Source organism: Leuciscus leuciscus (assembly GCF_965113295.1).
Source record: "Leuciscus leuciscus genome assembly, chromosome: 2".
In the NCBI taxonomy this organism is placed as follows: domain Eukaryota; kingdom Metazoa; phylum Chordata; class Actinopteri; order Cypriniformes; family Leuciscidae; genus Leuciscus; species Leuciscus leuciscus.
The window spans coordinates 27,011,884-27,032,703 of NC_138726.1; the positions used below are offsets into that span (position 1 = coordinate 27,011,884).

Consider the following 20,820-nt stretch of genomic DNA (forward strand, 5'->3'; position numbering starts at 1 on the left):
ATAAAAGTTTAGGCTGGCTAGTGTTGGGAGAGAGGTCTTTCTCCGTGTTACTTTGAGTTGGCTCTGGTTTGTTTTAGGGTTAAACTTGCTTTTTTTTATTTGGTTTAGTATTTTCTTTTCTGTGATTGATACGCTTACATTCATGCACCTTACAGACATTACAGATGACCATGTTTTCTTGTTTATATTTTTCTATTTATGTTAATAAATGTTTATTTCTGCAAACCAATCACTATGTCCTCCATTTAATTTGCCACGGCTTTGAGCCGGTCGTGACATCACGCACAACCATTTCTAGGGTTTACAAAGAATGGTGTGAAAAGGGAAAAACATCCAGTATGCGGCAGTCCTGTGGGCGAAAATGCCTTGTTGATGCTAGAGGTCAGAGGAGAATGGGCCGACTGATTCAAGCTGATAGAAGAGCAACTTTGACTGAAATAACCACTCGTTACAACCGAGGTATGCAGCAAAGCATTTGTGAAGCCACAACACTCACAACCTTGAGGCGGATGGGCTACAACAGCAGAAGACCCCACCGGGTACCACCCATCTCCACTACAAATAGGAAAAAGAGGCTACAATTTGCACAAGCTCACCAAAATTGGACAGTTGAAGACTGGAAAAATGTTGCCTGGTCTGATGAGTCTCGATTTCTGTTGAGACATTCAGATGGTAGAGTCAGAATTTGGCGTAAACAGAATGAGAACATGGATCCATCATGCCTTGTTACCACTGTGCAGGCTGCTGGTGGTGGTGTAATGGTGTGGGGGATGTTTTCTTGGCACACTTTAGGCCCCTTAGTGCCAATTGGGCATCGTTTAAATGCCACGGCCTACCTGAGCATTGTTTCTGACCATGTCCATCCCTTTATGACCACCATGTACCCATCCTCTGATGGCTACTTCCAGCAGGATAATGCACCATGTCACAAAGCTGGAATCATTTCAAATTGGTTTCTTGAACATGACAATGAGTTCACTGTACTAAAATGGCCCCCACAGTCACCAGATCTCAACCCAATAGAGCATCTTTGGGATGTGGTGGAACGGGAGCTTCGTGCCCTGGATGTGCATCCCACAAATCTCCATCAACTGCAAGATGCTATCCTATCAATATGGGCCAACATTTCTAAAGAATGCTTTCAGCACCTTGTTGAATCAATGCCACGTAGAATTAAGGCAGTTCTGAAGGCGAAAGGGGGTCAAACACAGTATTAGTATGGTGTTCCTAATAATCCTTTAGGTGAGTGTATATATAAATATAAATGAACTAAATTAATAACTTTTCTACAACAAAAATGAAACATCACTGAACTTACTTAAGCTGGACTGTGACGCTATTTTCTTCTGGAAACAAACTTTGTTGCATTATTTTCCTGTTATCTCTGAAAAGCTGCTTTGAAACAATCTATATTGTAAAAAGCGATATATAAATAAATGTGACGACAATATATGGAGTTATTAGGAGATATGGTTCTAAAGTTTTACTGACTTATTTACAGGAAAGATAAAGGCTCAACCACATTTCTCTGTATGTTGTAGAGATGTTGTCAAACAGTTTAAACAGGAACACAGTTCAATTTATGCAGCCTACTTAGAAGAGATGCCTTTAATAGGTCAATGACTGGACTCTGGCCTATATAAAACACCACAGTTGAGCATTCAGTTTGAATATATCCATGGAAAAGAGAAAATTGAGAAAAGCTGTTTTGTGCTCCGACATTGAAGTTAAAGATAAAATTGTAAGAGTAAATTACGTTTTAAAATGATGTTTACGTTTAATCTTATATTTCTGAGAATAATCTTGTCAGGAAAAAAAGGCAATACTATTTTATTACAGACTACTAGACATGAAGAACTGTGAATAATGATTTTGTTGTTGTTGTTGTTTAATGCTTATTCTGAATAAATAACTGAATAAAATAATGTTTTATAATACATGAGATTTTTTTCCAGAAATTACATTTTTCCAGCCTCTGATAAGATAACCAAATAAAACAGACCTTTCAATGCTGAATCAACACGACACCAACCAATAAAAACAGGCTGGTCAAAATCCCTGGTCAAAGCAAAATCCATTATAAATGAGAGCACACATGGGGTATTCAGAAACTTATCATCTGCTTAATCTCATCTTTCTATTCATTACTTAATATTGAAGCTGAAAAACTGCAAATATAAGAATGCAAAGCAAAAGCAAAAATAAAGAGCTGCGATTTGCTTGAATTATAAGCTTAACACTTCAGCCAAGCAAATTACTATGCCCCTTGACATCTAGTCAACAGAATGTCATCTATTGAAGTGTCAGTCTAAGAATTTGTACATCTCAGTAAAGTATACTGCGAGCGAAAAGTGAAAGCACATCCTGGTAATGAAATGCAGTTTAACTTTAGATCACCTGCACTGAACTGTTCAGTTAAGACATATGTTAAGGCACCAGCACATATAACAACAGAATGAGATTCTCACACTGCCTCCCTAATTATCTCCTTCATATGCTGCATCTCATAGACACATGCAAACAAACAGGACAACACAAGTAAAGCAAAAAAAATTATAATATTCACGCTTCTCTTAATTAATTAAGGTTACTCATTAAAAGCACAATCCTTTCACCAGTCAAATTACTTTGGGTCTCTTTTGTCAAGCTGAAACAGATCCAGCATATCAAGCATTGCTTGTCTGATATTGTTTCCAAAGCGATGAGAGTCCTGAAGAAAGATGGGAGAAAAAAATATGAGAGAAAACACCAATTAATCAAAAACAAAGTTAGCCATGTATCCTATCTGTTCAAAAGTTCAAATGGTCACTTCCTTGGAAACTGGCACAAAGTATCAATAATAAAATTAGAAGTTGCTGCATCCAGGGAAGCCACTGTGGCTCTTTTTTATACATAAATTACTTGAGACGAAATGCAGTCTGATGTCTAATGAGATTGGTTCACTGGTTAGTCCAGCACTGTGTATTGTGACTGATTCCTTAGATTATGTGTGTACTCACGGTCTCTAGACTGGAACGCTTGGAAGAGATGTGGAAATTTATGAGTTTTTCTCCAATAATCACATAGGCCACACCATAACCATCATCTGCAACCTACCACAGACAAAAAATAAAATAAAATAAAAAAGTTAAAGGAACACCATTTTTTGAAATAGGTAGTTGAAATGCTAGCTGGCAACAAAGGATTCCATTCATTGTGCTAAGCTAAGCTAGCGCCGACCCTGTCAAACTAAAACAATGCATGCACTGAGAAAAACATGCATTTGCCCACCTATCTAAATGTAGGAAAGAAGGTGAATAAGCCCTATTTCAAAAAACGGTGGAGTGTTCCTTTAAATCTGTTCTTTCACTAAGCATTTTAAGATTACCAGATTATGAAATTTTTTGAAAGACTCACCGGTCCAAAGCCTCCCCCACTGGTCACAAACTCTGGGTGTCTCGCCAGGTCAAACAGCTCCACCTGCTGTAGGGGAGTCTGACTGGTGGACAGTTTCCAAGGCTCTGACAGCACCTGCAGGGATAGGAAGTTGGACATTTTGCATTCAGTTGCATTGAATTTTGTTAAAGAATATCAGCTACTTGTCTTTAAAGGCAGAAATGTCTTTTATCATTAATTTATCACGAAACATGAGGGTCATCAGGACACTTAATTCTCATTAGGCATTTTTAAAATAATATTCGAATATATACACTACTGTTCAAAAGTTTGGGATCCGTAAAATGTTTTTAAAAGAGGTCTAATGCTCACCAAGACTGTTTACTTTACTTTTAGCAGTAATATTATATTATATTATATTATATTATATTATATTATATATTATATTATATATTATATTATATTATATTATATTATATTAATCAGGGTTTTTCCTGGCTCAAAGGCAGAGGTGGTAAAATCCTGATCATGATATTTTAATAAGATAATTAAATGTATATTTTTCGTAGACCATCATACACTGGGTTTCCCACAGTATTTTTGTGGGTGGAGCTCGGTACCTTTAGGGGGGTCCAGGGGTATGCTATGCCCCCCCTGAAGAAAAGTTTGTACATTTTAAAGATAAATTCATTAATCTGGTGCACTTTGAGTCACCCGAATTCGCTGTTAAAAATAAGTAATCCACCTGCCCGAACCTATGATATTCTTTGATTTAGATATCTGCATCTGATCATCACATTACAATTATTCAAATTCTCAGTGTTAAGCATGATAATATGGTAACATATCACACTGAAGTAGACTGATTTAAAATGAACATTTATTTCAAATAAAAGTTCTTTTTTTGGCAAAATTACCTTAATAGCCTGCCCTAAACAGAGGTTTTACTCCCTTCAAACTTAAATAGTCAATGTTTCATTACATCACAGTTGGATTTTTTGAATATACAAATAAGGAATGTTGAAAAGAATGATACTTTGAAACTAAACCGCCAGTAGGTGGCAGCAGGCGACCGTGTTAATGAATGAGTCATTGAGTCATTCATTCAAATGGCTGATTTATTCAGAATGAGGCAGTTTATGAATGGGTCATTGAATCTTTGACTCAACCGATTCGTTCAAAACGCTGAATCATTCAGTAATGAAACATGGCTGAGTGTTGCTGTGAGATGCGTTATATGGTTCTGCTGTGATATTTGTTTGGAACTATTTTTGCTGCTGAAACAGAACAAAAACAGCCGTTGCGTCTAAAATATAAGTGACTTAATTTTAACTATTTGTTTATTGAACTGTAATGAAGTGTAGCGTTTTTAATCGTGATGGTATTAAGGAAAACAGCACTCTGGTCGTGTGATATAATATGTAATAAATAAATGCGCGAGCCACAACTGCGCAACTTTGTTACCATCAGTACATTAATTAGGTCTATACATATTATCAACTAGGCTATCAAATCGCCACTTATATTAAATTAAATCAAATCAGAATCATCCTCGCATTTCCGGTGATTCCCTAGTTTTTTGAAAATGTTTTTTCCATTTTTCCGTGTCCTGGACAAGCGTTAATGTCGAGCACTGGCAAATGTTTTTCTTGATTGGTTTTCCCTGAAGAGAATTACGTTGTTGAAAACGAAAGTAAAAGACACAAGTTCATGGCGTTTTACCGTCATGAGAGTGGAAAAAGTGTATCTGAGAATGTGACTGTCTTGAGTTTTGTCGAGAGCCGGAGGCGGCACGAAAATTGACGGAGTAATTCTCGCCTTGTAATTCTCTATGCAGGAAAAACCCTGATTATATTATTTACATTTTAATATTATTATAATATTATTACAATTTAAAATAACTTTTCTATTTTAAAGGTGCAGTAAGCGATTTCTGAGAAACGTTGTTGAAAGTGGATCGGACCGAGCACCACAACACACTTCAACAGTAGGGGGCGTATGTCCACTCATGATGGGGGAGGAGAGAGAGTGAGCCAGCAGGACATTTGAAGAAAGACTGTAGAAAGAGAGATGGCTGAGAGGTACATTACAAAAGAGAAATGGTCAGAGGACGATCACTGGAAAAAGAAGGGTTATGATCAGGCAGAAGCTTTAGGACCCGCATTAGTATTAGAAAAGCTTTCCAGCACTGTATTTATTAGAGAGTTTCTGTTGTTTCTGCTCCATATTCGAATAATGTTAGATTTGCTGTTTCACAGAACCAAGATATGCTGTTGTTGTAATGTTAGCTATAGTAACATTATAACATCATGAGCATCATTGTTTGTCTGGAGTAGGCTTGCTGCGATAGTCGGTGTTACCAGTGTTCAGCCGCTACACTGGTTACATCACTTGCTGACCGTGGCACCACCCCCCACCGTCGTTTTGAATTTTTATAGTAATGAAAATCATTTAGTTCAGTTAGAGAACAGACACTACAATAAAAAAACTCAAGGCATCTGCTCAATTCAGCGTGACTTGTGAGCCGAACAAGAGTCACAGCACAGATCAGCAGCAGGAGTCAGATTTCACCTCACTTCGCCCATTACGCCTCACTCTTGACTGACAAGATGATGGCGAAATATTTGTTTTCAAAGCGAAATGTAAAAACAATGAGTTTGTCATTGTACGGTTTTGTTGTTGTGTTTTTCCATTAAGAATAATAATGAACCAACCATTCATAACGGTGCGTGTCCACTGGCACAGAGCAGAGTGAGCTTTTTCAGTTCATTCCTATGGAAGTTGAGGAATTCATTGAAAACGCTCGCTCTGCACCAGTGGACACGCACCATAGGCGTTTTAAAAGCGAGGTGGAAAAAACTCCAAATTCTCCCATCCCCCCAAGTGATACCGGTGTCACACATCGATTAACCGGTGGAAAATGTCCTCACCGTCACATCCCTAATCTGGAGATGGAGTGCTGCTGGCGACAAAAAATGAACTCTTGCTTGAATATATATATATATATATATATATATATATATATATATATATATATATATATTCTTTGTGTACTGTATGTTCATTTTTTGGTTCTTCCTTGTGGTTTGTTCGTCATCTTCGCTTTATTTTTCAGCAAGCATTATTTTGCTTCGCTTCTGCTAGGATAAAGAGATATCCACTTTTGCATTGCGTATTCGTGCATTTTGGGGGCGGAGCAATGAAGGGAGGGGTGTGTTTGTTTGAGTTGATTTCAAATATCAAGTGTTTCTCAGAAATCGCTTACTGCACCTTTAATATATTTCAAAATGCAATTTATTCCTGTGATGGCAAAGTTGAATTTTCAGCAGCCATTAATCCAGTCTTCAGCGTCACATGATCCTTTAGAAATCATTCTAATATGCTGATTTGCTGCTTATCATCATCAATGTTGAAAACAGTTGTGCTGATTAATATTTTGGGGAACGGTTTTTCAGGATTCTTGGATGAATACAAAGTTCAAAAGAACAGCATTTATTTGAATGTATTTTTATGTAAAAGTATTTACTGTCACTAGTACTTTGTTCACAATTTAATGCATCCTTGCTGATAAAAGTGTCAACTTTTTAATGATAGTGTAGTGTATGTGTATGTTTTTAATTTCTTATATTCTTACTTTTTATTTTCTGAATCACTTAAATGCTGTAACACACCTCTTGAAGGAAAGGGGAGTCCTGTCCAAGGTACTTAGACACTACATAGAGGCAAAAGAGATGGCGGTCAATGCCATGACCAGTCATTGCCATTCTGTACATCTGCTGGTGTTTCTCAGAGGCCTGGATCAGTAAACGAAGTTTCTCTTCTCTCTAAAAAAGAAAAGAAAAAAAAAAGAAAAGAAAAAAAATATGATTATTGTGTTGCCCTATTTCCGTTATCTGCACTGGTATAGTGCACCCCGCATCCCAATGGGTTTTAAGGGGTATTTTTGACATGGTACCGTCTCATTGTTGGTCATGGCATGGACAAAAGCACAGGACTCCACGGTGCAGGAGCGCACAGTTTCTGTACGGCCTTCTCTGAATAAACGTGTCATGGATGCCTCATAAGTCAAGCAAAATTTTTGTTTTTCCTGTACAATGAAAAAACATTGACATCACATTTCACATTTTCAAATGAGCAATAAGCAGGCATATCTTGCTACAACTTTTTATACTTCAGAAGTTCACTGATAGGACAGTTCACCCTATAATGGGCCAGCTGCAGTGCGAGCTGGATGAAGGCATCTGGACTGGTCTTGCACTGCTTGATCAGGCCCTTTCCAAAATCACTAAAGGGGATGATGTGAGAGTCCACATCATCAGCCAAAGCCGTGGCTACAGACAGCGAGTTGGCAATCATAGTTTGGCACTGCCATGAAATACGAAGCACAAGAGACAGAATATCAAACAAGTGAATAGCTTGGCTCCATCATATCCATTCAAGTAAGATGTGAAGAAAGAGTTATCGGTGTTTTTACTATGAAGTGTATCATACACAAACCTCAGATGGGATATTCCACTGGAGTCTTTGAGGTCCAGGCAGATTAGGGTGAGGTTCTCCTTTACAGTGGCCATCTTTTGTGTAGCCCAGCTTAACAGGGTCCATCGAGAGTGCATGCTTCATGAAAAATATCATCAAGGTTTACATTAGAAGCAGACATATACAATTTCATGCATGATAAATAGGAATTAAAAGTGAAACACAACTGATGTATACTACCATACAAAAGTATTTGGTTCGGTAAGAATTTCGAACTTTTTTTTTTTTAAAGAGTCTCTTATGCTCCTTAGCTATAAAAATAGTAATATAGTGAAATATACTTCATTAATACTTTTTCAAATGTTATTTATTCCTGTGATAGCAAAGCTGTATTTTCAGCATCATTACTCCAGTTTTCTACGTCACATGATCCTTCAGAAATCATTCTAATATGCTGATTTGGCAATCAAGAAACATTTCTTATTAATGTTAAAAAATAGTTGCTGCTTAATATTTTTGTGAAAACCATGATACTTTTTTTCAGAATAGTTTGCAAGTCCAAATTAACAGCATTTATTTGAGGCAGAATTCCTTTGTAACATTATATATAAAAAACAATCCATTTAATTGCTGAATAAAAGTAATAATTTCTGACTGACTGACTCACAGACAGTAGTACACCAAAAAAGTTGTGTGTGTGTGCGGATGTACCTCCCAGAGGTGGCCAACGATTGGAGCATCAGCCCAACTGTGTTCTGCATTAAGGCCCATTGTTCCATTTTTGAAGACAATGAAGTTGATGGACTTATCAAACCACCTAAGGGAAGATGACCATTAAAATGTACACATTAAATAAAAGCTACTTAGAGGTATAGTACTGGTTCCTAGAGAAAGAAAGATTGTTTTCATTTTCAGTCATCTTTAGTCAGATGCATTTACATTGTGGCTTTGCCTCAGATGCAATCAACTCTATCTGTGTCTGTAAAAGTGTGAACTAAATGGCCAATATAGAGGTATGGTCCAAAGAAACTGATGGGTGTGAATGACAAAGAAACAGCGTTGCTCAGAGATCGATCGATCTCCTGTGGGAGGTCCTAACAGGTTTCTATTGTATGCAGCCCTTCTTACCTCATGTATAAAGTTCTGTCCCACAGACAAAACTTTGGGTTAACCCCTTAAACCCTGAGGCCATTTTTGGAGTTGTTTTGTCTGAGTGACACACAAAAAAGTAAAGACTCATAACTTCAAAACTATAACAAGGAGAGTCAAAAGGTAGGTATCGTTTGATAGAACTCTTTTCAAATTTTTTGAAAATATAAATTACATTACATCTGGATATTCTCCTGCCGAGAAACTGCTGATAAATACCAAAAAAAAAAGCCATAATTTTTATTATGATTTTGCATATCTCTCTTGTTTGACATGCAAGAACTCTGGATGGAAATACGGTAGTGGGAACATTCTTTTTTAGGTAAGTACCCCTAAATGTGAGCTGCATCTGAATCAAATTTTGTGGTGATCGCATAAAGTACTCAAAAGTTACAGCATTTGGAACAAAGGTAGCCTTTTTGTTTAGTCCTCACACATTTGGAAGGCAATAAAAAAAAAAAAGAGTTTTCTGAGTGACATACACAAAACTAAAAGACTCATAACTTCAAAACTATAGCAAGGAGATTCTAAAGGTAGGTATCGTTTGAAAGAACAGGTATATTTAACAGGTATACAGGTAGGTATATTTTTTGAAAATATAAATTACATTACATTTGGACATTCTCCTGCAGAGAAACTGCTGATAAAAGACAAAAAATATAGATAATTTTTATAATGATAATGCATATCTTTCTTATTTGACATGGAATAACTCAGGAAGGAAATAAGGTAGGAGGAAAATTCTTTTTTGGGGAAGTCCCTCTACATATGAGCTGCATCTGGATAGAAGGTTGTGGTGATTGGATAAAGCAATCAAAAGTTATAGCATTTGGAACCAAGATAGCCTTTTTGTTGAGACCTTGACGCCCCCTCATGGGCATTTTTAAAATTGTTTCACCATGAAGAATGTCTTGTCATAAAAGCAATAGATTAAGTTAATTTTGGGCTCATTTTAATTGTATTAATATGCTGTAAAAAATGAAGTGCAATTTTCAAAGATTTTTGAATGTTTCATGAGATGTATGATGTTTTTGACACATTGCATAGTACAAAAAAAGTATTTTATAGATTATGGAAAAAAATATTCTATTTATCAGCAAATAACTCAGCAATACTTAGGAGTTTTTCAAATTGGCTATATTCACTGTAAAGTTCAGACTCTAAGCTTTCAAATGACACCAATTTTGTTTGAATCAAGGCAATATTTTTGAAAAATATGATAATTAATATTTTCGCAGCTAGGTGGCGTCTGGGGGGCGTCTGCGGGCGGTACACACCGGTTTAGAGAGACTAGTCAGCACTCGTTCAGAGTTGATCGAAGTGGTTAGATGCTTTAAAAAGCTATGATTCTAAGCTTTAATATGATACATATTTTGTGTTATTCCACGTTTGAAAACGAGCACGGATGGTTCCGGGAAAACTGGAAAACACTTTGCACCCCGGAAGGATGAGAGACTTGTTTTTTAGCCAAGTATGCATCACTTCGTGAGGAATATCTCGTGATCAAAGCAATGGATTATGTTGTGTTTGGGCTCTTTGTAATCGGGAGAATCTGCTGTCAATAAAGATGTGTGATTTTTCACAATCCATGCATGTTTCATTGAGTTATGAGCTGAAACGTCACATCAAAACAACATCGCATCACTGCTATTGCTACTTCATAGATCCGCCTGTGGTATTTTTTGTGTTAGAACGCCATGAGGGATATCTTTAGATCTGAGTGATGGATTATGGTGAGTTTGGGCTCTTTTTAATCTTAACAATCTGCTGTAAATAATGATGTGCCATTTTCCACAATTGATGCATGCTTCATTGAGTTATGAGTTAAAACGCGACAAGTGCTACATCTATACTAAATGCTCTATGTGCGCCTTTGGGAGTTCATGTGTTACAACTCCCAAGAGGAATATCTTTAGATCTGAGTGATGCTGAAAATAATGATGTGCATTTTTCTACGATCTGTGCATGTTTCGTGAAGTTATGAGCGAAAACCAAACGCGAGTGCTTCATGAGTATATACTAGGATAGGCGAGTCTGAGGTATTTTTTGTTTTAGAACGGCATGAGGAAATATCTTTAGATCTGATTGATGGAATATATTAAGTTTGGGCTCTTTGTAATCGTGAGCTCCTGCTATAAATAACGATGTATCATTTTTCATGATCGATGTATGTTTCATGAAGATACGAGTAAAAAGGCCAAGTCTAAGCTACCTTGCTAGGCTACGTGAGTCAGTGGATTTTTTGTGTATTAGAACTCCATGAGGAATATCTTTAGTTCTGAGTGATGGATTATGTTGAGTTTGGACTCTTTTTAATTGTAAGCATCTGCTGTAAATGATGTGTCATTTTCCACAATTGGAGCATGTTTCATGAAGTTACAAGCGGAAATGTGTCTAAAATGCAGCATCCATATATGGTTTACACATGGGTCTCTTGATGGGTTATTTTACAAAAACCTTGCTCAAGTTTAGTAAAAACCCTGGAACAATTATGCTTGTTGTATTCTACTCATTGAGACCTTTCAAATGACATATGACACAGGACTATCTGAGCTGTATGATGTTTTTGACATAATTGCAGTATGTGGTACAAAAAAGCTAATAAAGTTAATAAATTATGAAAAAAAAATTTGTTCTATTTATCAGCAAATAACTCAGCACTACATTGGAGTTTATCAAATTGCCTACATTCATTGTAAATTTCAGACTCTAAGCTTTCAAATGACATCTATTTTAAGTTGATCCAGGTAATATATTTTTTTTTAAATATGATTATAAATTTTGCAGCTAGGCTTAAAAAGCTGAGATTCTAAGCTTTAAAATGATACCTATTTTGTGTTGTTCCATTCAGAGGTTGCTTAGTAATTTGATTATGAATTTTTTTTTCGCGGGGGGGGGGGGGGGGGGGGGGGGGGGTTTAAGGGGTTAAAATTCTTTGAAGGCCAACACGCTAACATCGCTGCTGAAGAACTGTACTACACTACAACTACCTTCAATAAATTCTACTCCCCACAAGAAATCTGGTCAAGCTTACTTATTTTATGTATTAGAGAAATGTAATACATTGGCGAGCCACTCAAACAACTGCTCAGCCAAATATAAAGAAATGTAACAAGACTCACAACAACCTTTTCAAAGGGGCATGGAAGGAGATGGTCTCTCTTAATGAGACTATGGTTTCTTTCTCACCTGTCATAACACTTCCCATGGAGCAGCGATTTAGCGTAACGGTCCAAGGACTCCACAGGGTTTTCTGGATCATAGCGCTGCTCTGTGTCATCCAGTGTAACAAAGAAAGCAGCCTTCTCAACAGCATCCAGAGACTTCTTGTTCTTGCCGTGTCTGAGGTAGGCATTACGGGCACATGCCCAAGGCACTCTGACACAGTCACAGATACAGAAAGCAAGATTTTACTTCATCTAAAATGGTTTAGACTGTTTGCTAAAAACTAGTGACAAATAATAAGTAAAAAAAAAAAAAGAGAGGAAGGAGTAATTAGTAACTAAAGTACCTAATTTCAAACTGACAGCCCAATTAAACTTTGAAGCGGTTACAAGAGATCAAACAAATGAAAGACAGGAAAACGGTAGCGACTCCTGCTGTAGGGTGTGTATTGAATACCTGTTCCCTGCGGTGAGGGCGGCGAGGGTTTCCTCTCCAGGCTGTGGCTCTGACGTGTCAGCCAGGATCCTCTCCATCTGTTGCTCTATCTCCCGTGGCAACAGTAACCGCCCATCATAAAACATCCATACTTTAAAGTAACGGCCCCGATGATACACCACAATATGCCTGCTATCAGACATATGCTGAACGGAGTCTACAGAAAGAAAGAAGGTCAATTTACAATAAATATTTACAATGTTATTATGATTATAAATTAAAAATGTATATATATTATAAACAAAATGGTTTAAATGTTTGGAGTCAGTAAGAATTTTTTTTTATTGATATTTTTATTTAGTGACAGTAAACAAAACTTTGGGTTAAGATTCTTTGAAGGCCGACATGCTAACATCGCTGCTGAAGAACTGTACTACACTACAACTACAACTACCGTCAATTAATTCTACTCCCCACAAGAAATCTGGTCAAGCTTACTTATTTTATGTATTAGAGAAAAGTGACAGTAGAGACAGATTTTCCACAAAGATATGAAGCAGCAACTCTTTTCAACATTGATAATAATAAGAAATGTTTCTTGAGCAGCAAATCATCATATTAGAATGATTTCTGAAGGATCATGTGACACTGAAGACTGGTGTAATGATGCTGAAAATTCAGCTTTGCCATCACAGGAATAAATTACATTTTAAAATTATATCAAAATAGAAAACAGTTATTTTAAATTGTAATAATATTTCACAAATATAAAATTAATATAACATTTTAATTTAATTATATATATAAAAGAAAAAAAAAAACTTACCAACTCCAAACTTTTGAACAGTAGTGTTTATAAAAAAAATAAAAAAAAAATAAAAAAAAGTATATATAATGTATATGTATAATAATAAAAATAAATACACATAATAATAATATTATTATTCAAACTGGGTTCAAATTATCAAGGGAGAACTAAGGTGAAAGTTAAAGGTGAAGTGTGTAATTTCTTGCACCACTAGAGCCAAAAATCTAAATCGGTTTCCTAAACACGTCTGCCATTTGTCAGTCAAACAAATAGTCCTGTCCATATATATATATATATATTTTTTGTTTTTTTTTGAGAAAACCTACAAACGACTTATGTGTCTCTAATAAACCACTTATGAACTGTCTCTCTATGTCTATTAAACTAGAATAGGAGAGTATTTTTTTAAATCAAGAAATTACACATATCACCTCTAAGAATGGTCTTCTATCCAAAGCAACAGTGCAGGAATGAGGATGGGTATTAGATCAGGACCTGCATCTAATGTCCAACTGATTTCTTAGTTAATAGTACAATACACACTTTAATACAATAATAGTAAAATAATACATGCGTGTTACAACATTCAGATGAAGTTGAACAGGGATCTTTGACGAAAAAGCAATCCATTATTGAATTTCTTAGGGAATTTTTTGTGACAATTTGTCTTGAAATACTTGAAATAACTTGAAATAAAGGGGCACTAAAGGTGCTTGTTTTGGTCAACTAGTGCATTTACAACAATAATATATTTACAAAACAACCAATCCACACCTTTGGAGTATTCCCATCAGCATTCATAAGCTTGTTATCATAAGCTTGTTATCTTTCCCAGTAGCAGATTTGATTGTGTGCACAATGGATATCAGGTTTGGGAGAACTTTGCCCTATAACATGAATTTGCCTCAAAGACAACTGTGTCAGTGTTCAGTACCTGTTTCTATGCCTGGGATGCGACTGGTGTTGAACATGCGCTCATACTGGGATGAGCACATGGGGATGGTGTTTTGAAGCATAAGCTGTGAAGCAGAGAGAATGGCCATAAATCACTGTTGGGTGGACCAGAGAGAGAGATCTATGCAATCATTAGTACGCAATGAAGACTAACTAGTGTCCTAGTTTAAAAAAATAAAGAATTAAAAAAATGCAATGGAATGGAATGGAGAGGGATTTTAAGCAGCACAGTCCTGTGTCACCAGCCTGTCAAAACAAAGTCATTATATTATTGTGCATAAGAAAAAAACTGCCAGCTGCCAATGAACATATACAATAACATATCTATTACTCTGCTAATCAAAAATAACTGATGACACATGACCAGCGTAGTAGACAGAAGCTGGCCTATGGTGCACAGACTGGCTATTCTTACCGCTCTCCAGGCCTGGGATGCGGCATGTATTAAATAGCCGTTCCCACTGGGCAGAACAGAGTGGAACTCTGTTCAATAGTGCAAAAAGCTGCACCATTATGACCATATGATCAGGAGGCATGAAATATAGAAATATTTATTGCATTAAATAAAGAGATCAATATCCATAGCGACAGGCCTAATAATAGTTAGGGCAATCAATTATTTGTGACAAGAGGGTAGAAGTTATTACAGTGCTATTACTTATTGGTTCTATGGCTGTGAAAGTCTAAAACTATAACAAATTTTATCCACCTTTATTATGGGGCAAAATGGTAAATAAGCTAATCTACCCGTTTACTCAACAAAATTCGCTTATTAAAAAAAAAAAAAGTGATTTGTTTACAGTAAAGATGAGGTACAAAATATGGTTGATCGTCTAACCGGCTTGATTTGAGCACGGTCCAGCTTCCCCCTGTAAAGCATGATTGCATGAATGACGTTGCCGGCTCTTGCTGCTTGTAGATGTGTGGGAAAGGCATAAAGAAAGTCCTGTTCAGAGGGAAATAAAGAAACAAGGACTTTTAGATACCAAGAATGCAGGTATAATCTAATTGATATAAATAAAATAAAATAAATGTACCTAAGATTATTATCTTTCTAGGGCCCCGTTTAAACCTGGTATTAAGATGTGTTTTGCTCGATCAGATCACAAGTAGACAACGCTAAATACAGGTGTAATGGGGTCTAAAACGTTTTGAGCTTGTCCACTTTCGACCACTTCCAGAGGTGGTCGAAAACGCATTCGACCGGATTGCTTTTGTAGTGTAAACTCTCATGTGGTCGAATACATTTGAACAGCCACAAAAGAACACCCGCTCTCTGTCTACGAACTTAATGCGTAAACATTACGGGAAGCAAGTAGCCAGGTGGGATTTAAACATTGTCAGCTGAAGACCCAAGTTTGGTTTGAAGACGAAAAACAAACCAAGCACAATGTTTTCTCACCATTCCTGATTTCTAACACACACTACCGATCCGACATGGTCTTGCAGCTATTGGAGCAGAAATGAAAGCTGCTGCTCTCTATATGTTTCTCTGTCGTCTCCGGACGCATTCATATGTAAATTGAGCATGCTTATTTTGTCCATTAGATCGAATAATCTGAAAAAATCCATACATTTACCCACCCATATACCCTCCCCTCAAAGAAATCAGGACAAAAGTGGTTGAAAGTGGACAAAAGAGATGGATTAAAATACCAGGTGTAAACATGTATGTGCATCTCTCCTTTACTTGTGACTTAATACCAGGTGTAAACAGAGCCTAACAGACAATAATAATATATCTAGGTACTATACTGCACCTTGTAGCTAAATATGAATGTGAGGCTGGCAAGTACTATTTACCATTACATAGTAGTTGCTGTTAACCATGATTGGCCCACGACTTCTCAAGTAGATATATTCTTCCCACCAGTCACTGACCTGAAACACACACACAACGATGCAAACTCAGAGGTGAAATAGGTTAGACAGTCAGAGTAATTTCTGTTATGAAGGAATTTCCCCCTTCCCCATCAGGTACAGTAGGGCTGGGTAAAAAAAAAATTTGATTTCTCGATTTTAATCGATTCTCATTTTTACGAACCGATATCGATTCTTAAATCCCAAGAATCGATTAATCTTCCTGTTTTCCGTTGATGAATGTAACATTGTAGCGTGCATCCCATCCAATAAATCGCAATAATCTTTGTGCTTTGTTACTATTGATATGAAACAAAGTCTCAGATTTAAAATTACGTCCATTTTCTTACGAAATTCATAAACATACCGTTTTGGCGCTGTGGCATGAGATCGCTCTGGCGCAGCAGCAGCGCCAGAGCGCACGTGATCTTCTCTTCCACCTTAATAATAGCAGTTACCGCGCAAAATAAACATGAATGAGCATCTGAGCAATATGTTAAAAGGTAGAGTACAAGTTGTACAACTTATCGAAATCCGTATCATGTGACATGGAATCGCTCAATCAGTGTTTCAACCGTGGAAAGACGTCAGTAAATCAGCTTGTAAACAATGTCAAGTAACGTCACATTTACCTCAGAAAAACCATATCCAGTGACCATAAACTCGTTAGTCAGCTAGAAAAATTAACTCTAGAGAGGAGCATTTAGCTAAATATATGCACCATATTACATTTTTAATGTTCTTCAATTTTGAATGCATGTTTGAATAAATCTGGCAGGTTTTTATGACAGCCACTATGTAAATGTTAATATTTCATATTACTTTATTATTAAAAAAATAAATAAGTGTAATTTGAGTGTTTGTATACAAATCAGTAAATTTTTACCTTCAATATTATAGTAAGTTAATGAAGACTAGTAAGCTACAACTGACTCCCATCGTTTACAGCATAGCCTAAGTTAAGAGATTTGTTTTCCTTGAGAAATTTGCCATGTATTGTACCTGATATCCAAATTAATCAATATTGAATCGGAATCGAAATCGAATTGCAAGCTTGTGAATCGAAATCAAATCGAATTGTGAAATTTGTGTCAATACCCAGCCCTAATGTACAGTACCGTTCAAAAGTTTGTTTGTGGATAAGTTTTGTTAAATGCTTTTGAAAGAAGTTTCTTATGCTTATCAAGGCTGCATTTATTTGATAAAAAAACAGTAAAACAGTACGTTTTCAATATTGTAATTTAAATAACATTAAAATAGCATACACTTATTTTAAAACAATTTTTTTTTTAAATGTATTAACGTGATGACAAAGCTGAATTTTCAGTTCTGTCAGGACCACTATCGTCAAATATGATTGACAGTTAGCATACAGTTAGGATTGACGGTATGGTTCTGTTCTGGGCAAGAAGTCCCTCCGCATGCAGCCTAGCATGGATAAGAGCAGGGAGAGCAGCAATAACCCCCCTTAGGGTAAACAGAACAGAACCAACATGAATGTATTGCAGATATCATTAATTCAAGATTTTAAAGTACAACATAATTCGAGAATTTATTCTGATTCAAGGGGAATCAGAGTGCCATACGACAAGAGGAGGAGCTGGGGATGGAGGAGGGTAATTAGCTTCTGAGAAACGCGATAGCTGCTGATAATGCTGAAGAAGCTTATATATGAATACAGTGATAGGCGTCGTATTCCTATAGGTAGACGTGTGTCAGCTGAGTCAGCTGATGCAAGCTTGACTAACGTGACCTGCCAGAACTGACGCTACGCTTAATCATCATTACTTGTCTTCAGTATCACATGATCCTTCAGAAATCATTCTAATATACTGATTTGGTGTTCAAAGATTTCTCATAATCACAGTTGTGCTGCTCAATATTTTTTGAAAAACTGTGGAAATATTTGTGTGTAAATTAGAATGAACTAATCAGATATGCACAAATCACATGGAGTATTTGTCACAGTGGACCCAAAACAAATTTTTCCAAAAGACAAGTAGTTTGCATCCCTGCGACATATACAGGAGAAAATATAACACAACATAACACAAGAACTTAGAGTAATGTGTTATACTTACATAATTGGTGGCCCACCAAGACTTCAGTTTGAGGTACCACTGAAGTTTTGGTCCAAGGTTCTTCTCAAAGTCAAGTGCAAGACTCTGCATTCTTTGGTGTTCCTCATCGCTCAGCAGTGGCCGGACTGATTCAAGATACTACAGGTTCAAAATTTCAAGAAAACAAGAAATCACAGCTAAAATTCACACTTATAATCAATATCTCACTGTCAGGGAAGTCAAAAAGATTAGTATTAACTTAAATCCAAGCATTTTCCTTTTGAGTCTCAACAAATGATGGTTTATAAGTTCAAATCAAATCAAACCTAAGCTAGTTTATTTTTCTAGTACCGTTCTCAACAGCGTGCATGTTTTAGTAAGTTAATACTTCATCCACGCTGTGCAACCTACCTCCAACATCAGTAGATAATCACCTGAGCAAGTTAACTCTGAAAACAAGTGATCAAAATCCACATTGAAAAAACTAATTGAAGAGTAGCTATTCCTGGGTTACCAGTCTGACCTGGGTTACCAGTTTTGATCGGGTTGTTTAAAAGATGAATAATTACTCTTCTCATGGTGTCCTTCACAGATGGCAAAGGTAAGTGAGGGAGCGATGTCTGGAAGCTGTTTAGCATTGGTGTTTGCATGCCAGAAAAAATCTTCACTAGCACCTGCAAAATCAAAGAACAAATGACAGAGTTCAAAACAACCAAGAAGGGATCAGTATAAAGTGTTCCAGAAAACAATTAACACAAATAAAAAAATCCTCAATATCATACATACAAGCCATAGTTGAAGTTTCCAGGTCATTTTGCCACGGGCACCATACATCCAGCCATGCCAGGACAGGAGACCCTTCAGGACAGTCCTCATGCAAAATATGATGGCAATCCACAGACCTGTGCCCACCATAACACCACCAACTAACATTTGCTTTTGTTCAGACATGTACCTACTGCAGAAAGAGAGGCATAAGAGGAGCCTGATTGAGAATAACCTCTAATATGCACTTATTCAATTTAGGCACTTTTTATTGTGTTGTGGAGTAACAAAAAGCCCAAACGAAACAGACATACCTGACCGGGACATGTTTGCCAAGTTGGACGAACAGGCCTAAGGAAGGGTCCACTTTTAAGTAATGCGCTCTTCCCAAGTACCCTGCCAACACCAGCATGAACCCTGGTGCGCTCCCTGGGTACACCCCTTTCAAAATCCCATTCTGTGAGCACAATGAAAAACGATATTCTCCAAGACAGTTTTAAATCTCCAAATTGTCTTGAAAAGGTAGCCAAAAGTTCCAGCGGTAGAACATGTAAGAAACACAATCCTAGTACCTTAAAGCGAATATATTTCTTCTTCCAGGAGTGAAGTCCAGAGAGGTAGACCTGCCGAAGAGCCTCATGACTGAGCTGAAGGTCAATGCCATCAGGGCCAACGGTGAATTGAAAGGCCACAGCCTGATGAGCTTCTGCCATACTGGATCACTGCTAACAATTCTACAAAAGTACAACATTCTTCAGTCCAGAACACAAGACTAAGTACAAATTATAGCAATGTGCCTATTGTTATTTACAAAACTTGTGACTCCAATGACTGTTATATAAACCTGCCTTTTCACCTGCAAATAAAATGACAAACCAAAAACTAATACTCAATTACTTGCTTGGCTCATATTTCACATTTAACTTTCCGAATTATAATAAAGCCATGAATATTTCTCAACCATTGGCTGACCCATACACGTTAATATTTAAATCACACCGCCATATTACATATCAAGAAGACCACTTCGATTTTGCAGAGCTTTTAAAAACATCTTATATATATATATATATATAGAAACATAATAAGAAAGAAAAGAAATATGAAAATCTAATTACACATAGCGATGCTTACAGACCTGATGATGTGGCCGTCTTTTCATCTATATAACAAACACAACTAAGTCACGTGATTCAATGCAGGAAAACAGACAATAAATGAATCGCAAACACCTTAGACTCTAATCCTACTGAATACAAATCCGACCAGAGTTGTTATCTACATGTGTATGTGTGTTTACTCAGTGAGCTATGTCAGCTTAGTCAGCTAACCCAGTAGACTGTTGTATAAGTTACGTCCACGATGACGAATATGTCAAACGGCCATGTGCCGATACTTACCGTCGTTTGATTACTTATTCTCCTGGCCAGACCTGTAAACGTGATCAAATTAAGTGTACAGTCGGACATGCATTCGACTGAATGGCACGGTGAATCCAGACGTTTGTTTTCCTGACTGTTACTTTAAATACTGCGCAGTAGACACATATAGCCCGCCCACTCTGCACTCCACACGACTAAAACGTTGCGGTTAAAAACCAGTTTAACATTTTGAAATAGCACGCAAATAGAGTTACTTAAATATGATATTAAAATCAGATAACTTTGACTATTATTATTAGACATTAGGGGTTGACCTTCATCATCCAAGCAGATCCTTTGAGAAATGTCGAACTCGGAAGTAAGTTAACCAATCTGGTTGCATTAAACTGGA

At 36.8% G+C, this 20,820-nt stretch overlaps 1 protein-coding gene across 2 annotated transcripts; it reads right to left on the bottom strand.

The window, feature by feature from the left end:
* Positions 1 to 1,867: 1,867 nt before the first annotated feature.
* On the bottom strand, positions 1,868 to 20,780 carry cpt1aa (carnitine palmitoyltransferase 1Aa (liver)). Of its 2 annotated transcripts, none has more exons than XM_082161859.1 (19): positions 20,448 to 20,780; positions 19,620 to 19,781; positions 19,362 to 19,504; positions 19,069 to 19,240; positions 18,852 to 18,956; positions 18,304 to 18,441; positions 16,166 to 16,243; positions 15,201 to 15,308; positions 14,343 to 14,427; positions 12,622 to 12,817; positions 12,190 to 12,378; positions 8,563 to 8,668; positions 7,873 to 7,989; positions 7,576 to 7,740; positions 7,331 to 7,462; positions 7,047 to 7,199; positions 3,397 to 3,510; positions 3,000 to 3,092; positions 1,868 to 2,710 (listed from the first exon to the last, which is right to left on the bottom strand). In XM_082161859.1, exons 2-19 carry the CDS (start codon positions 19,758 to 19,760, stop codon positions 2,624 to 2,626), a joined length of 2,322 nt encoding a protein of 773 aa, XP_082017985.1. In that variant the 5' UTR covers positions 19,761 to 19,781; positions 20,448 to 20,780; the 3' UTR covers positions 1,868 to 2,623. The 2 variants fall into 2 exon arrangements, with proteins under 2 accessions (XP_082017985.1, XP_082017986.1); XM_082161860.1 differs by lacking the exon at positions 20,448 to 20,780 and adding an exon at positions 20,186 to 20,390.
* Between the last annotated feature and the right edge of the window lie 40 nt (positions 20,781 to 20,820).

Excerpts from the sequence above, each read along its gene's own strand:
- cpt1aa (XM_082161859.1), bottom strand. The coding sequence starts at position 19,760 with ATGGCAGAAGCTCATCAGGCTGTGGCCTTTCAATTCACCGTTGGCCCT. Across the intron at positions 18,957-19,068 it reads GGAAACTTCAACTATGGCTT|GTGCTAGTGAAGATTTTTTC; the intron begins GTATGTATGATA and ends TTGATTTTGCAG. Across the intron at positions 7,463-7,575 it reads TGCAGCTGGCCCATTATAGG|GAAAAACAAAAATTTTGCTT; the intron begins GTGAACTGTCCT and ends TTCATTGTACAG.